The sequence below is a fragment of the Podarcis filfolensis genome (assembly GCF_964270895.1).
Source record: "Podarcis filfolensis genome assembly, chromosome: 4".
Classification (NCBI taxonomy): Eukaryota; Metazoa; Chordata; class Lepidosauria; order Squamata; family Lacertidae; genus Podarcis; species Podarcis filfolensis.
Window position 1 is genome coordinate 68,943,893 of NC_139607.1, and position 13,762 is coordinate 68,957,654.

At 40.0% G+C, this 13,762-nt stretch overlaps 1 protein-coding gene across 9 annotated transcripts in view; it reads right to left on the reverse strand.

Moving 5' to 3' along the window:
* Positions 1-9,393: 9,393 nt before the first annotated feature.
* The window catches only part of ALCAM (activated leukocyte cell adhesion molecule), a gene marked incomplete at its 3' end in the record, with an annotated part of 113,078 nt that continues 108,709 nt past the window's right edge, over positions 9,394-13,762 (reverse strand). For all 9 annotated transcript variants that reach the window (XR_014547552.1, XR_014547553.1, XM_083611582.1 and 6 more), the window contains 2 exons: positions 12,969-13,082; positions 9,394-11,644 (listed from right to left, as the gene is read on the reverse strand). Coding sequence is in view for 7 of the 9 variants with exons in the window: in XM_083611582.1 (XP_083467708.1) it covers positions 12,995-13,082 (88 nt within the window). The remainder of the gene's footprint in view (positions 11,645-12,968; positions 13,083-13,762) is intronic.

Consider the following 13,762-nt stretch of genomic DNA (forward strand, 5'->3'; position numbering starts at 1 on the left):
GGTTATCAAAGAATAAAAATCACAAACAATAAAACAAGATGTTTCAATTTAGATGGAAAACAAACTAACAGAAGGATGCCAGACGAAACCTGAATAAAAGAACCAATAAAAGTTTTAGTGGTATCTTCAGAGATATTAATGCAGTTTAGAAATATTAAGCAACTGCTAAGCTGAAATGTACTGTAACATCAGTGGACTTGCTATCTATGCAGGCATACAAACCCACTAAAATAAACCGTTTGTGTATAATTTCAGAACTGGCGCCCAGCTTCTAGATTCAGCTTTGGAGTTTGATGCACAATATTAGCTTGTTGATGTTGCCTTTTTACAGTTTGGAACTCATTTCCTTCAGATATTCCCAGGCTCGCCACTTTCCTGCTCTTTAAGGAGCATCTCAAACGCATCCCATAGGTTTTATGTCCAAAGTTAACTCAAGGACATTCGCAGTAAGAAAATAAACTGGCTCTTTCTCCCTCCTGCAGCAGCTTGTAAAGCCTCCCTGGAGGCCAGGGGAACCTGAATGAACCATCTGCCCTGTGGACCTGTGATTGGGTCCTGTTTTTGGGTATCCCACAGGAATCTGGATGGCCACCATGAGAACTGGATGTTGAACTAAGATGGACCTTTGGCCTGATCCCGCAAGCTGCGCTTATGTTCTTACATTAGGGCTGTTGCTGTACTGTTTGCTCTGGTCGAGTGCCTATCCTCTAAACCTATCCTGATGAATCTAAAGCCATACAAACCCTGTGGATGTGTGGAATGATTCCTCAATTGCCTTTAACTTTTGTGTTAAAAGCAAAACAAAGAGTTGATCAATTTTGTAAGTAACCAGCCATCAGAACTGGACCAGTAGTGACGAGCTTTGAGGTGGAACTGGGGATCTGTGAGATTCTGGTTTTTGCAATTCTGGCCAGTACTGGAGAGAAAAAACCCTCCCGAACTTGTACTGCCTCTACGTGCATCTCTTTGTGACAGACCACACATTGACGTCTCTAGGCCACTTTATGTGCCATAAGACCTTTGAGCCCCCGTGACCAATAATTGCAAAAAGATTAAGTTTTTCCATACTTCTGCATCCTTGGGAGTTCTTTTCTATTCTTCCCGTTTTAAATGTAATCTCATGCTCTTTGGCTTGTGATTATTTTTGCTATTGATCCACTGTGGGAACGAAGCCCTGGCAGCCCAATTTCCTTTCAATATTCTCCCGTGAACGTGATTAATTTTGGTTGCACGGCTCTCCTGTCTCTGTGCTACTTTCAGGCTGTCATGCCTGCCAATGTGTGTTCACCCCTTCCATCTTTCCTTTCTCTCCCCCTCCCTCCTCCTTGTGCCATTTCGTAATGGGGAGCTTTTATCCACCTGGTGTGCCCTCACTTTGAGTCTAACTGCCTGTGCCAATCACTTTTTTCTTTCTTTCTTTCTTTTGGAAAGGAGACTCCCAGATTGTCTAATTAACAGTGTTTGACCGTTAAACTGAAAAAAGCAAAACAAATTAGAGATCAACTTAGAAGAAGACAAATGAGCGGAGGGAGGTGTAGGGAAGGATGGGGAGAATTTGCACCACGAGTGAAGATAAATGATTTTTTTTAAAATCCCAAATATGAGTCCAAGGGAAAAAAGATTTATAGGCTTCTCAAGATCTGAGAGAGGGAAGTTAATGACTGGCAAGTGGTGCTGCTAGTGCAGACGAGTGAGCGGCTTGGATTTTCTTTTCGTCCTGTGAAAGGAAGCAAGTCCTTGAGACATAAATTTCTACATGGGTCGATCAAACTGAAAGTTGCCAAATTTGAGATCGGCTCTTCCCCGGTTGTGTTTAACAATATAAAAGCAAGATAAAAAATTTAAAGGGATGCTGGATAGCTCAGCTGGTAAAGCATGAGACTCTTAATCTCAGAGTAATGGATTTAAGCCCCACTTGGGGGGAAAAGATGGTCCTTGTAGTCCCTTCAAATTCTGCAATTCCATGATTGGGGCTTTATAAAATAATAGGCATGTGTTTTGCACAAGTGTTTCACTGGGTGAAATGAGTCCTTTAGTCCTGTGTACTGAGCAGGCACATCCTTCAAGGAATGGCCACTGGGATGTCTTAAGCACATCCCTCCTCTTGTACCAAGCACCCCTTCTCCATCCAATTGCACACAAATAAAAACGTGAGAAACGGTCACGGTTGAATTCTGTACCACCTTGGGAGAGCCGGCCCTGAATATAAATGAGGCAAAATGCTTTCGTTGATGTGCTTCCATTCCTTCCCATCTCCCAACAAATAGCTTTGCATTAGTCATCATAATAATGATAAGTAAAGTTGCTGTTTAAAATCTGAGATATGTCAAAGTGTTAAACTCGGGGTTTTAAGCTGTCGTGCTTGACAGATTAATTACAAGGGCTGGGGATGGCAACTCAGGAAAGAGATGCCATAACCTTTCTTTCTATCTTTCATTTTAGGAAAGCTCCCTTGTAATGCGAGATGCATCATGCCATAACGTAACTTTTCTAATCAGAATGTGTGTTAATTTGGAGAGATGAATCCTAAATCCTTTTAAACCTTCTGAGATTTGCTGTAAATAGAATGAGTGTATCATACTTTGTTTACCAAGCTAGCTATCATGCCACATTTGAAGAAGGATTTGTTTACAAGAAGGCTTAATTTCAAAATGAAAAGCACATCCCTCTGGTCGTTTGGGGAAGAGGAAAAAAAAGTGTCGCAATTGCAGCGCTGCTTTCAAATAGTGTCCATATTGACAGTGGGATGTGGAAGGGAAGCAACACACTCCCTTTATGAACACACAGACTCCCTGTTCCTTCAATCTAGAAATTCATAGCATGATTTGATGCTCAATTGGAGCAAATTTGCAAAATCGTTTAGGATCAAATTGTTGACTGTTCGCTTCATGCTAATTTGCAGCAGTTGAGGTTGTGGCTCATAAGCTCTGAGAGAGTGCTGTTCTCCTTCTCTCTTAGAAATGTTTAATGAGTTATTGCCACAATTTGATTTTGTCATTTAAATGTTCAAATGAGTTGAACAAAGATCTCGAGCTCCTGGATCATTGCAACTGTTCACAATCCAGTGTGTGGTATTTGGCACGCTAAAACACTCTGTGCCTAGGCAGTTATCTACCTGCACTTGAAAAAGAGAGAAAGCAGTGTGTATGAAAACTGGCTACCTTGGCAAAGGCTTCCTGGATATTTTCATAGTTAACTTTTTGAAGAATTCTGTGTAGTTCCATAAAAATGTAGCTTTTTGTCTGAAAGTAAACTGATAACACTTGCACACATGCGACTATAGGATACTTAATCATGGTTACATTTTGTATAAAGCATACATGATTAATTCCTTTCGCCAAGCATAGGAGAAATGTTAAGCATATATGGAGCCTGATATCTTCAAGGTTCCATAAAAGGATACACCTTTTGAGGGTTAACTATTGTTTTATGGGGAAGGACATACAGGGAAGTAGCCAAACAAGAATTGAGCATGCTCAGTGAGCATTTCATGGGTGAGGCAGGAAGAATGAAACAGTGTGTCCTGGAAGGGGGATGCCCCCATATATATATATATATATATATATGGCAACATTTTGTAGCAGGACTCACTTGCTGATTTTCATTTGAAACAAAGATGAAGCAGCTTGCCTTGACGATCCCCTTTTCCCCAAGTTGCTAAGCAACAGATTGAGTCGGCAGTCATCGACAAGCAACTGGGCTAGTGAGAAGGGGGACTGAGAAGGAGGAGGAGGAGGCTTCTGATTGTGCCAGGGACAGGGCATAATTCCAAAAGTGGACGAGAGAAGTCTGGGGGGACTGCTCTGAGAGGGGTGCTGAGGAAGTCTGCATGGGACAGAATCTGAAAGATAAGTGCTAGCAGCCTATGACAGAGAGAATCGTCAGGAGCACCACAGCTATCTAACCCCGGTGGTGAAGTGCAGTCTGCTGGGTTTCGGATGTTATTGATGTTATTGGCCTTTATTGGCATAAGTTTAAACAATAAAACCATACAAAGTCATGTAAATACATTAATAATCCAAAGACATGCAATATAGAAAAGACTGGATAGCCACCACTGAATAAATCAGGCAATTTTAGCTTTAGCTCTAAAGATCTCTGCTAGATACCCCGAAACAATCTTCTTTGTTCCGGGCGTATCATCCTTCAACAAATATTGGATTACAGACTCTTTGTAAATCGTTTTCTTTTTTTTTAAAGCTGTAAGGGAGTCACTAGGAGATCTTTATGAAGGGTGTTGAGAAGAGGGCAATCCCAAAACAAGTGATGTATTATACCTGGTGTTTTCTTATTACAGGAGCGGACTATGTTCTGGAAGGGTTTTTTGTTTTTTTTAAACCTACTGAACAAAGCAGATGAGGGGAATGCATTTAGACGAGCTAGCACAAAAGCTATGTGATGGAGTATATAAGTTATAAAAGTAATTAGGCATTATTCCATGGTGGGGCTGCAATCCTAAGTAAGCAGATGAACATACAAAAGGCTGGGAGGGGTAGAATTTTTGGATCTCATGGTCTAGCAGTCTCTGCTTGATGAGGGAGAAAATTTGTGGCCATTCCTATAGAAGAAGGGAATCTATTGCAATCCCTATATTCCTAAATTTGAGGGCAACATGAGAAAACCACGTAAAATTATGTGTATTTATCAACAAAGAGGTTAGTGAACTCTCCAGGTCTGTATTAAAGTGAATTTTTAACAAGTATTTGGAAGTCATAATCCAGCCCCTAGATTCTAAGAGATGCTGGCCTAACTCTGCACATATAGCCAGACAGAAGAAACATTTTGGAACTCCTATGGTTTGTTGGAAGAAGGATGCCTGTACACCCTTAACTTTGTTGTTAAAGTCAGTTATCCATAAGGGAATCCCATGAAGGAGTTGCAAAACAGTTTTTTTGTACTATAGGTCCTAACCTAACCACTGCAGGCACATTCTGGTTACCATCCAAAAAAAAAAGAATCATTTAATTCATTCTGCAGAGCATTTAGCTAAGTTGGTTATCCTGTTATGATGGGTCACCCATTTTAGATTGTAATAAAAGGTGATCCCTAAGTATTTAAAGCTTTTAACTTGTTCAATTTCTTGATCACAATACACCATTTAGATCAGACTTCCTCAAAGTCAGACCTCCAGATGTTTTGAGACTACAATTCCCAGCATCCCTGACCATAGCTAGGGATTGTGGGAGTTGTAGGCCAAAAACATCTGGAGGGCCGAGCTTGAGGAAGCCTGATTTAGATGGATGCCAACTCTTTAAAAATACCAAGATCTTGGATTTTTAGTAATTAATTGCTCGGTGATTTCCTTGGCAGTAATGAAAGAATGCTTTTAGAAACCTTTGGAGCCCAACTCTGGTGCAGGAGAGGAGAGTGTCGTCTGCATATAAAAGTATAGCCACTGCCTTAGGTCCTAACCTAGGAGGGTGGCCATTCACGAGGAGTAGATGTTGTTTCATATCTTTCAAAAATAGATTAAATAGATGTGGGGCCAAGAATACAGCCTTGTTTGGTGCCTGCTGGGAACTTTACTGGTACTAATAAAAAGTGGACATTGTTATTATATTTTGGTGACGGTTCTTTGTTATAGATTCTACTTTCATTAATCTCAATTTGAAACTTATCTGTAGCATTGTCGTGTTGGTGTGTGGGTGGGTGTTACTCAATTTCTCCTCTCCTCAATCTGTTACAAATAGCCCACGTTCCTTTTTTTAATGTACAGTGGTACCTTGGGTTAAGAACTTAATTCGTTCTGGAGGTCCGTTCTTAATCTGAAACTGTTCTTAACCTGAGGTACCACTTTAGATAATGGGGCCTCCTGCTGCCGCTGCGCTGCCACGTGGTTTCTGTTCTCATCTTGAGGTAAAGTTCTTAACCCGAGGAATTATTTCTGGGTTAGCGGAGTCTGTAACCTGAAGCGTCTGTAACCTGAGGTACCACTGTATATAACTTTCTTCTCCTGTTTTGCAAATTTTGGATGCTAAGGTAATTGCTCTTAAGGAATATAACCTTGGCCACAGGATCCAGGTTGCAAGGAAGTCTGTTATATTTGTAATGTAACCTGGCCTTCACATGCCACAATAGCAACAGCTGAGGATACATATGGAATATTTAGTCACTTTTCTTGTTGAAGAATATCATTGCCACACTGTCTACACTGGTGGGCCAAAATCTGCTTGCAGTCCAACCTACTTTGTGCCACCTTTTCCAAAGGTCTCAGTTGACATGTTGCCGCTTGGGCCCTCTAAAACCTGGGAGTGAGGAACTATCTCCCTCCTAGGCAGAGCTCCAAAGAAACTATCACCCAATCCCACTTAAACTTGCAGCACTATTAACATTTAGTACAACCTGCTGTTGGCACCTCTGAGTCTGTGGAATGTAGCAGAATATAAATAATATAAAACTTAATTATAATAAAAGCCACATGGGTTTCTGTGCCTTTAAAACTTGCATAGGTGGGGAAATCGGACCAGCTGCAACTTCTCCCATCACTTCAGTTTTTATGGGGAAATCCCATAATCTGGATCAAAGAGAAATAACTCAAAGACCACTCGGGCTTGTAATGAATACAGACAGTGTTTTGTTAAAAGCAAATACAATCGATACTTGTGGATACACAATTTCACAGTTCTTGCCAGAGTTATTGGAGACTGATGGGAGGAGGGCAATCAAAATTGTTGCCAGGCATCCCTGGGGAAGAGTCTGATTAACCATAGATCGATCCAATACATTAAGGATATAGGATGCAAAGCGGGAGCAGATAGGCACAAAAGCAGCATGGATCAAAACGACATCTTTAGTGTGGCCATAGGCTTATATGGAATACTACTATGTTCTGCAACAAAATGGTGTAGTGTGGTGTGTTCCTGTTCAGCGTTACAGCTAATCCATCAGTGCTGCCTTCTAGGACACTATTCCATTCACTCTATATTTCTCTCTTGACAGGCTCAGCCCCTCACACCACCACCACTACTACTTCTTCTTCTTCTTCTTCTTCTTCTTCTTCTTCTTCTTCTTCTTCTTCTTCTTCTTCTTCTCCTCCTCCTTCTCCTTCTTCTCCTCCTCCTCCTCCTCCTCCATTTTGCACTTCCCCAAAACCAGCTGACCACTCTCTCTTGCACCATTTTGGCTATGTAAGGAGCAGAATTTGGAACACTGAGTTTGTTTTTAGTAGATACAATGCCATTGCGTAGGCTGCCCTGAGAAAAGGTGCAAAATGCAGAAGAATAGAGAGTGAGCTAGATAAAGGCACTAAATTATTGAGAATTATTGAGCTATCTATTTTTGAAAAAGGCTGAAAACCCTGTTCAGGCCTTATGCCCAAGCAAGATGTAACACTCTAGCTAGGAGCCTGAGGCCCTGCCCCCAAAGGCTACATATGCTTGAACAAGGAAAGAGCTGTGTAAGGAGCCTTGGGTGGCACATGGCACCCATTTCGCCAACATCTGTGTCTGCTGAGCCCCTAACTTTCCTGCTTCAGAAGTCTGGAGGGGGCTTCTATGCACATTCATTTCAACGTGAGTAGAATTTGCTGCACGATTGGGAAGCTTGCTTTATCTGGGTTTCTGGTTGCAGGGAGAGTTCTACTCTCATTCAAGCAAAAGTGGGTAGAAAGCATTGTGGACAGTGAGGCTGATTTGCATGGCACACCCAGTCTCACTCCCATTGTGAATATTTCCTGTTCCTGTATGGAGCTTGAGTGACGACAGTTGGTAAATTGGAGGTTGTAACCTGGTAGGGACCCAAAGTCACTTTCCTAATAGAGAGGAAGCCTCACAGCCCCTTTTTTGGCTTTGTGCCCCATTTCATTGCCCTGTGTGGTGTAGTGGTTAAGAGCAGTGGACTCGTAATCTGGTGAACCGGGTTCGATTCCCCGCTCCTCCACATGCAGCTGCTGGGTGACCTTGGGCTAGTCACACTTCTTTGAAGTCTCTCAGCCTCACTCACCTTACAGAGTGTTTGTTGTGGGGGAGGAAGGGAAAGGAGATTGTTAGCCACCTTGAGACTCCTTAGGGTAGTGATAAAGCGGGATATCAAATCCAAACTCTTCTTCTGTCCTTCCAAGGCCTAATCCATTCTCTTCCTCCTGTCGCTCCAAACCTGCCTACTGGCAAATGTGGTACTTCCTTTTCCTACAATCTTTTTAATACTGTAACTGAATTTAACATAGCCCAATTTTAAGTTTCTATATTTTTAACAATTTTTTTCCTTGTCATCTGTCACCACTTACAAACAGCAAAGGCCTCGTCTGAGCATTTACCCTGTCCTCTGTCCATGAGTCAGACTCATTCTTTAATCACAGAATGAAAGGGAAGTCAAAGAAGCCTGCTTACCATTTTCCAACCAGCTATACTTGCATGCACAGGTGCATAAAATATGAAAACACACTGCTCTACTGACCCAATTAAATCAGGACATCCCGTTTTGGGGCACTGTGTTCTTGTGGGGGAGCATGGCCGGGAAGATGCACATCCCAGTTTTTGGCCTCAATATGTTGGAGAGCCTTTCAGAGTTCTCTGGGTAGCTTGCATCCATGAGACTTGGACCTTTCCCAAGCTCTTTTCTAGTCTTTCTACCCAGTATGCAATATGCATAATTATTCTTCCCTATCTCTTCATGGGCCAGACCCAAGCCAAGGGACACCGGTGGAGCTGTGGGTTAAACCACAGAGCCTAGGGCTTGCCGATCAGAAGGTCGGCGGTTCAAATCCCTGCGATGGGGTGAGCTCCCGTTGCTCGGTCCCTGTTCCTGCCAACCTAGCAGTTCGAAAGCACGTCAAAGTGCAAGTAGATAAATAGGTACTGCTCTGGCGGGAAGGTAAACGGCGTTTCCGTGTGCTGCCCTGGTTCACCAGAAGAGGCTTAGTCATGCTGGCCACATGACCCGAAAGCCGTATGCTGGCTCCCTCAGCCAGTAAAGCGAGATGAGCGCCACAACCCCAGAGTCGGTCATGACTGGACCTAATGGTCAGGGGTCCCTTTACCTTTATCTCTTCATGGGCCAGACCCAAGCCAGCAAAAGTTAAGTTCTTTTAAAAAAAATCCCAGTGGAAACAATAGTAGTTGAGTTCTCCACTGTATGCTGTGGTTCCCTGATTACCATAGGACTTGAGTCTGTTACTTTCTCTGGGTTGCACCTGAATGTGTTTTCTCTGCTACTTTACTATCCCCTTTTGTCTTGTCCATCTTTTTGTCCTGCTGTGTGCATGAGTAATACATTCATGGAGCTTCCCAATGTCCTCTGTACTACACCTCCCAGCTGTCCAGTCTCTTGGCACTAACAAACTGAAGTTATGCATGTGCAAAAGCATCTGCCTGACCGCAACCCATGCCAACCAAATTACTGAGCTATTTCATGCAGGTATGAATATCCCACTTGAACTGAAATGTCAGACAGGAATGTGAAAACATACTTCACTTTTATTGTCTTTCAGGCATGAATTGCAACAATTAATTTGTACTGTTGATTCCTGAAACATGTCTGATGTCAACAGTGAAGAAACACCCCCCAAGAATTACATTGGAATGGCCAGTAGGAATTCAAAAGGTGAGAGTTTGGTTTCCCACAATGACACTGGATGCAGAAGTTGAGCACTTTCAATTTTTGGTGTCCACTCTTGTTTCAAGTCTGGTCAGTTGCATGGCTCTCTTACAGATCAGGAGAGATCCTTTGTTAATGGGACTACTTTTGTATGCTTACGTTTCATAAAACTTAAAAGACATGATATTGCAGTGCAAGTCTTTTCCCTTTACTGTACTCACACCAATTGAATCTTCTCTTATAAGCAATGATGTCTTCACGCCAAAACAAAATTATATATAATCTTTTTTTGTGTGTGTTCACATTTTATTTTGGAAAACAGGTGCTTAAAAATTTTAGATTTTTTTTAAAAAAAACAAAATTCTAAAAAAAAAAGAAAAGAAAAAGGAGAAAGGAAAAAAACAAACCACAGTATTTACAAAGATATCATAAATGGCTTTGCCATGCAAAACAAATGACTTTGGTTTTATCCCCCTTTTAACTTTGGTTTAAACATTGACCAAGATTAATTTTTTTGTTCCCCTGCCAAATAAAGCCTTAACCAATGCAGAGAGGACTTTAACAGTTTTTTTCTGTAATATTTTATACAGTATTGAATTTATAGGACATTTCATGTATTTAATCCATGCCAGTACACTACAGGAAGCTTTTATTTAAGACATCAGTCACTACTGCCCAGACATTTAACATTTTACAAATTTACAACAGTGTTTTTCCCCCCTAAGTGGCAAAATACATTTCCTAATTTCCATCTCCATTTTTCTTCTTCTTAAACTCCCCACAATCTACAGAATCTTCCTGTTTTCCTGGCTCGTAAATCTGTAAACAGAAACTTCCATTCCAGTAATATTTTCCTGCCGTTATCAAAAATTATCTAGCACATTCTCCCAGATGCTATTCTTCCGCTAAAAGAGCACTGCTAAATACTGCTATTTGCCCCAATCTATTCAAATGTTTCTTTTTATGCTAACTTTCTAAAAAAATTCTCAAGCATAAAACAGGTTTATAAAGTTACAATCTTGAATGTAACTAAAGATACATAGATTTCATTTCATTGTTACAATTTCATGTACTTTTTTTGATAAATTATGTACCAGTTAAAAACACTAAAATTATCTCAAGGTGCAATATCTGTAGTGTAGTTAACAAAAACGCACACACACAAAAATATATATTCTATTTTGTGGAAAAATGCAGCTTTGATATGACCACTTAAAAAAACCCAAAAACTTCCAATTTCAACTGATCTTTTTTTCTTTTAAAATAAAAAGATAGATAATATTTAAGGCAGTGGATAACAAAAATATTTCAGAACTAATTCTTAATTTCAGTCATTCACACTATATATCATGGAATTGCAATAACAATTAGTTTTCCAGAATGCTATCAATAAAAAGATTTTCCTGTCTAAAAAAGACTTGTTAGTAGGACATCTGTATACATGACAACATGAATCTTGTTTAATACCTTACTCTCCTTTTGTAAATTATATACATGTCCTTTGTAGTTGAGCAGGTGTTCATTATTTCAAAAACCGGTTAGTTTGCTTTTACTTACTTTTTTTTTACAGATTTATTCCCCCCTTTTTCCTTTAGTGGTGATTGAAAAACATAGAGAAGTGTCTCATTTTCCCATAAGGCAATCTTATAAATTAGATACTTGCTGTGCAAAGTAAGAGCTTTACTGATAGCAATCAGAATTAGAAATGTACCTCTTTAAAGGGTGCAAAAAACAATGGAAATAAAAACATTACACTATACATCAGATTACCAGCGACTCCCAGAACAAAGCCTTACAGTGTATAAAAATAGCTACGTAAAAAATTTACATAAAGGCAAACCAAAAGAAATCTTCAGTGCAGACATTTACAAAAAAAGAAAAAAAAAGAAAAAAGATATTCAAACAGAACACAAACTTGTGACCTATTATCACGGCTGCCGCCAAAATTAGTTTTGCTGATATTTTTGTAAGCTTGAGATAACTGTGTAAATTCCTCTGAAAACTTGATAGAATGATCTGTGTAATACTTGAACCATGAATAGCTGTCATGTCTTTGTATATATCTTAAATACAATCCATGTTCATGCTTCAGTTGGTCTATGTTTATTCTCTGAAAATGAGAAAAAACAAGGTCAGTCAAGATGAACTTGTATGCTGATGATAATACACAAATGGGGACGATGACGACGGATATTAGTTTTCCCACATAAAATGCATGCCATAAAAATAAAAAAGGAAGAAATAAATGAAGGCTACCATAGAACACCGTGAAACGCACAACAATGAAGGGTGCATTATAATTTGCCAGCAAGTGTTAAAAATATTTTCCAAAATCATAAATGGTTTTGAATCTCTCGACTGACTTTTCAAAAGTTGCCATGACAGTGCGGAGCAAGCCCTCGATCAGTGCTGGCCCTGATGCCCGAGGCTCTGTTCCTGAGGCTTTCCTAAACATTGCCTGCCTTCTCTTTTTTGCCTTAGCTCTTTGTCTTGTCTTGCATATAATTAAAGCATCCTTCCCCCACCCCACCCCCAAATATTGGTAACTGTAGATTGTAAAGTGTGCTGGAAATTGCAGCTCTCTAAGGGGTAGACTACACTTAGTCCAGGATGTACTTTTAATGCACACAGTCTAACTCTTGAGTCTTGGTCCAGTGTTACTCATTCTGAAATGTTTCCAGATTATTTTTTTGGACCGAAAATCTATTCATACTTTGTTTCTGGAGAGTGCTAGCACAGGGCTTCTGAAAAGAAAGTCTCCTCACAGTGGTATCAGAACAAACCCAGAACAACCACCATCAGAACAAACCCAGTCCAACTTACTGCTTTGAAGCAGTACAACCTACATGTAATCTGTCATGGCTAGATATTCTTTGGAACTTTTGTCCTTCAAGAAAAAGATTAAATAGCACTGAGCCCCTGGTGTACAGAGACATATAGATAAATTGCAGTGATTGGTGGTGGACAGAGTGGCCTGTTTGAACCAGGAGTTCATATCCAGTCAAAACAGGCACACTGGTTGACCTAGAAGACACCCAGGAGTTTATACTTAGCCCTGGAGTTGCTTCCGTTATTTTAGTGAACAGTGTGTGTTATTTTAGTGAACAGTATGGTGCTAAAGTGCTTAGAGGTCTTAGGAAGTCCAAGATAGATTCTATTGATAGCAGATTCTATTGATAACAATTGATAAGATTCTATTGATAACAGTTTGTCTCTTGGTGAGGTGACAACCGTTGTTTGTTTTCCAAGTAACACCACAGAAAGCCCCAAGCAACTGAAAGCATTTCTGAAGGCATTCCAAATGTTGAGCAGATAAACCTAGGTTCATCTTGATGTGAAAATAGTACAAACACTTCAGCAATGCAGAGACTAAAAGCCATTCAAATCATATACAGAGTACAGATAGACGACATTATGAAGTTGTTCACACCTACCTGGAATGGTGGTGACTGACAAGTTCTCAAGCTTCCGATTTGTGATTGTTTTCTTCTAACTTTTTGTTTTCCTCTATATTTCCAAGGTCTTTATCTACATGTTTTGAGGCTGACCTAAAATGCAAATAAAAGTAGTGTGACATCTTGCTTTGTTATTACCCTTTGTTGCATCAATGAACAATGTTTCCTGCTTTTCAAGAGAGAGGATTCTTACAGTTCAGCTATCAATACATGAACATTACTACGCTAGCAAATGAAACAGCTTAATGTAGTGAACTGTGCCATAACAACACATACGCTTAGTGTGAATTGAGTTTAAAATTTCTGCCACCCTCATTTATAATCTACACATGGACTGAGCTATGCTTGCTTTAATAATTTGTACTTCTTCATACAAATTCATTAGCAAGATTTTCTTCATGTTTCCTTGAGAAGGTGTTGTTGCTAACATCAAAGTGGTTTTTATCAACATGGCAACCCCTCCTTGTGCATTAAAAACCTTTTTGAAGTTTAAATCATACAGTGGAAAAAATAATAATGAATGAGGACTTGCAAAACACTTTAAAAAAGAATACACACCCTTTTCTAATCTAGCTTTTGCACAAGAAGTAAATTTGTGTGTGGGATTTCTATTCATTATGCATGATAGCTACTGGGAACAGGAAAAAAAAACCTAGGGCCCATTTCATATAACTGGAGTCTCCATGTGGCTTCATATGTATAGAATACCTTGTCTGCCTGTACAGGTCTCCACATGACCGTTTCTCCAAGACAAGGTTTGCACTATAATACCT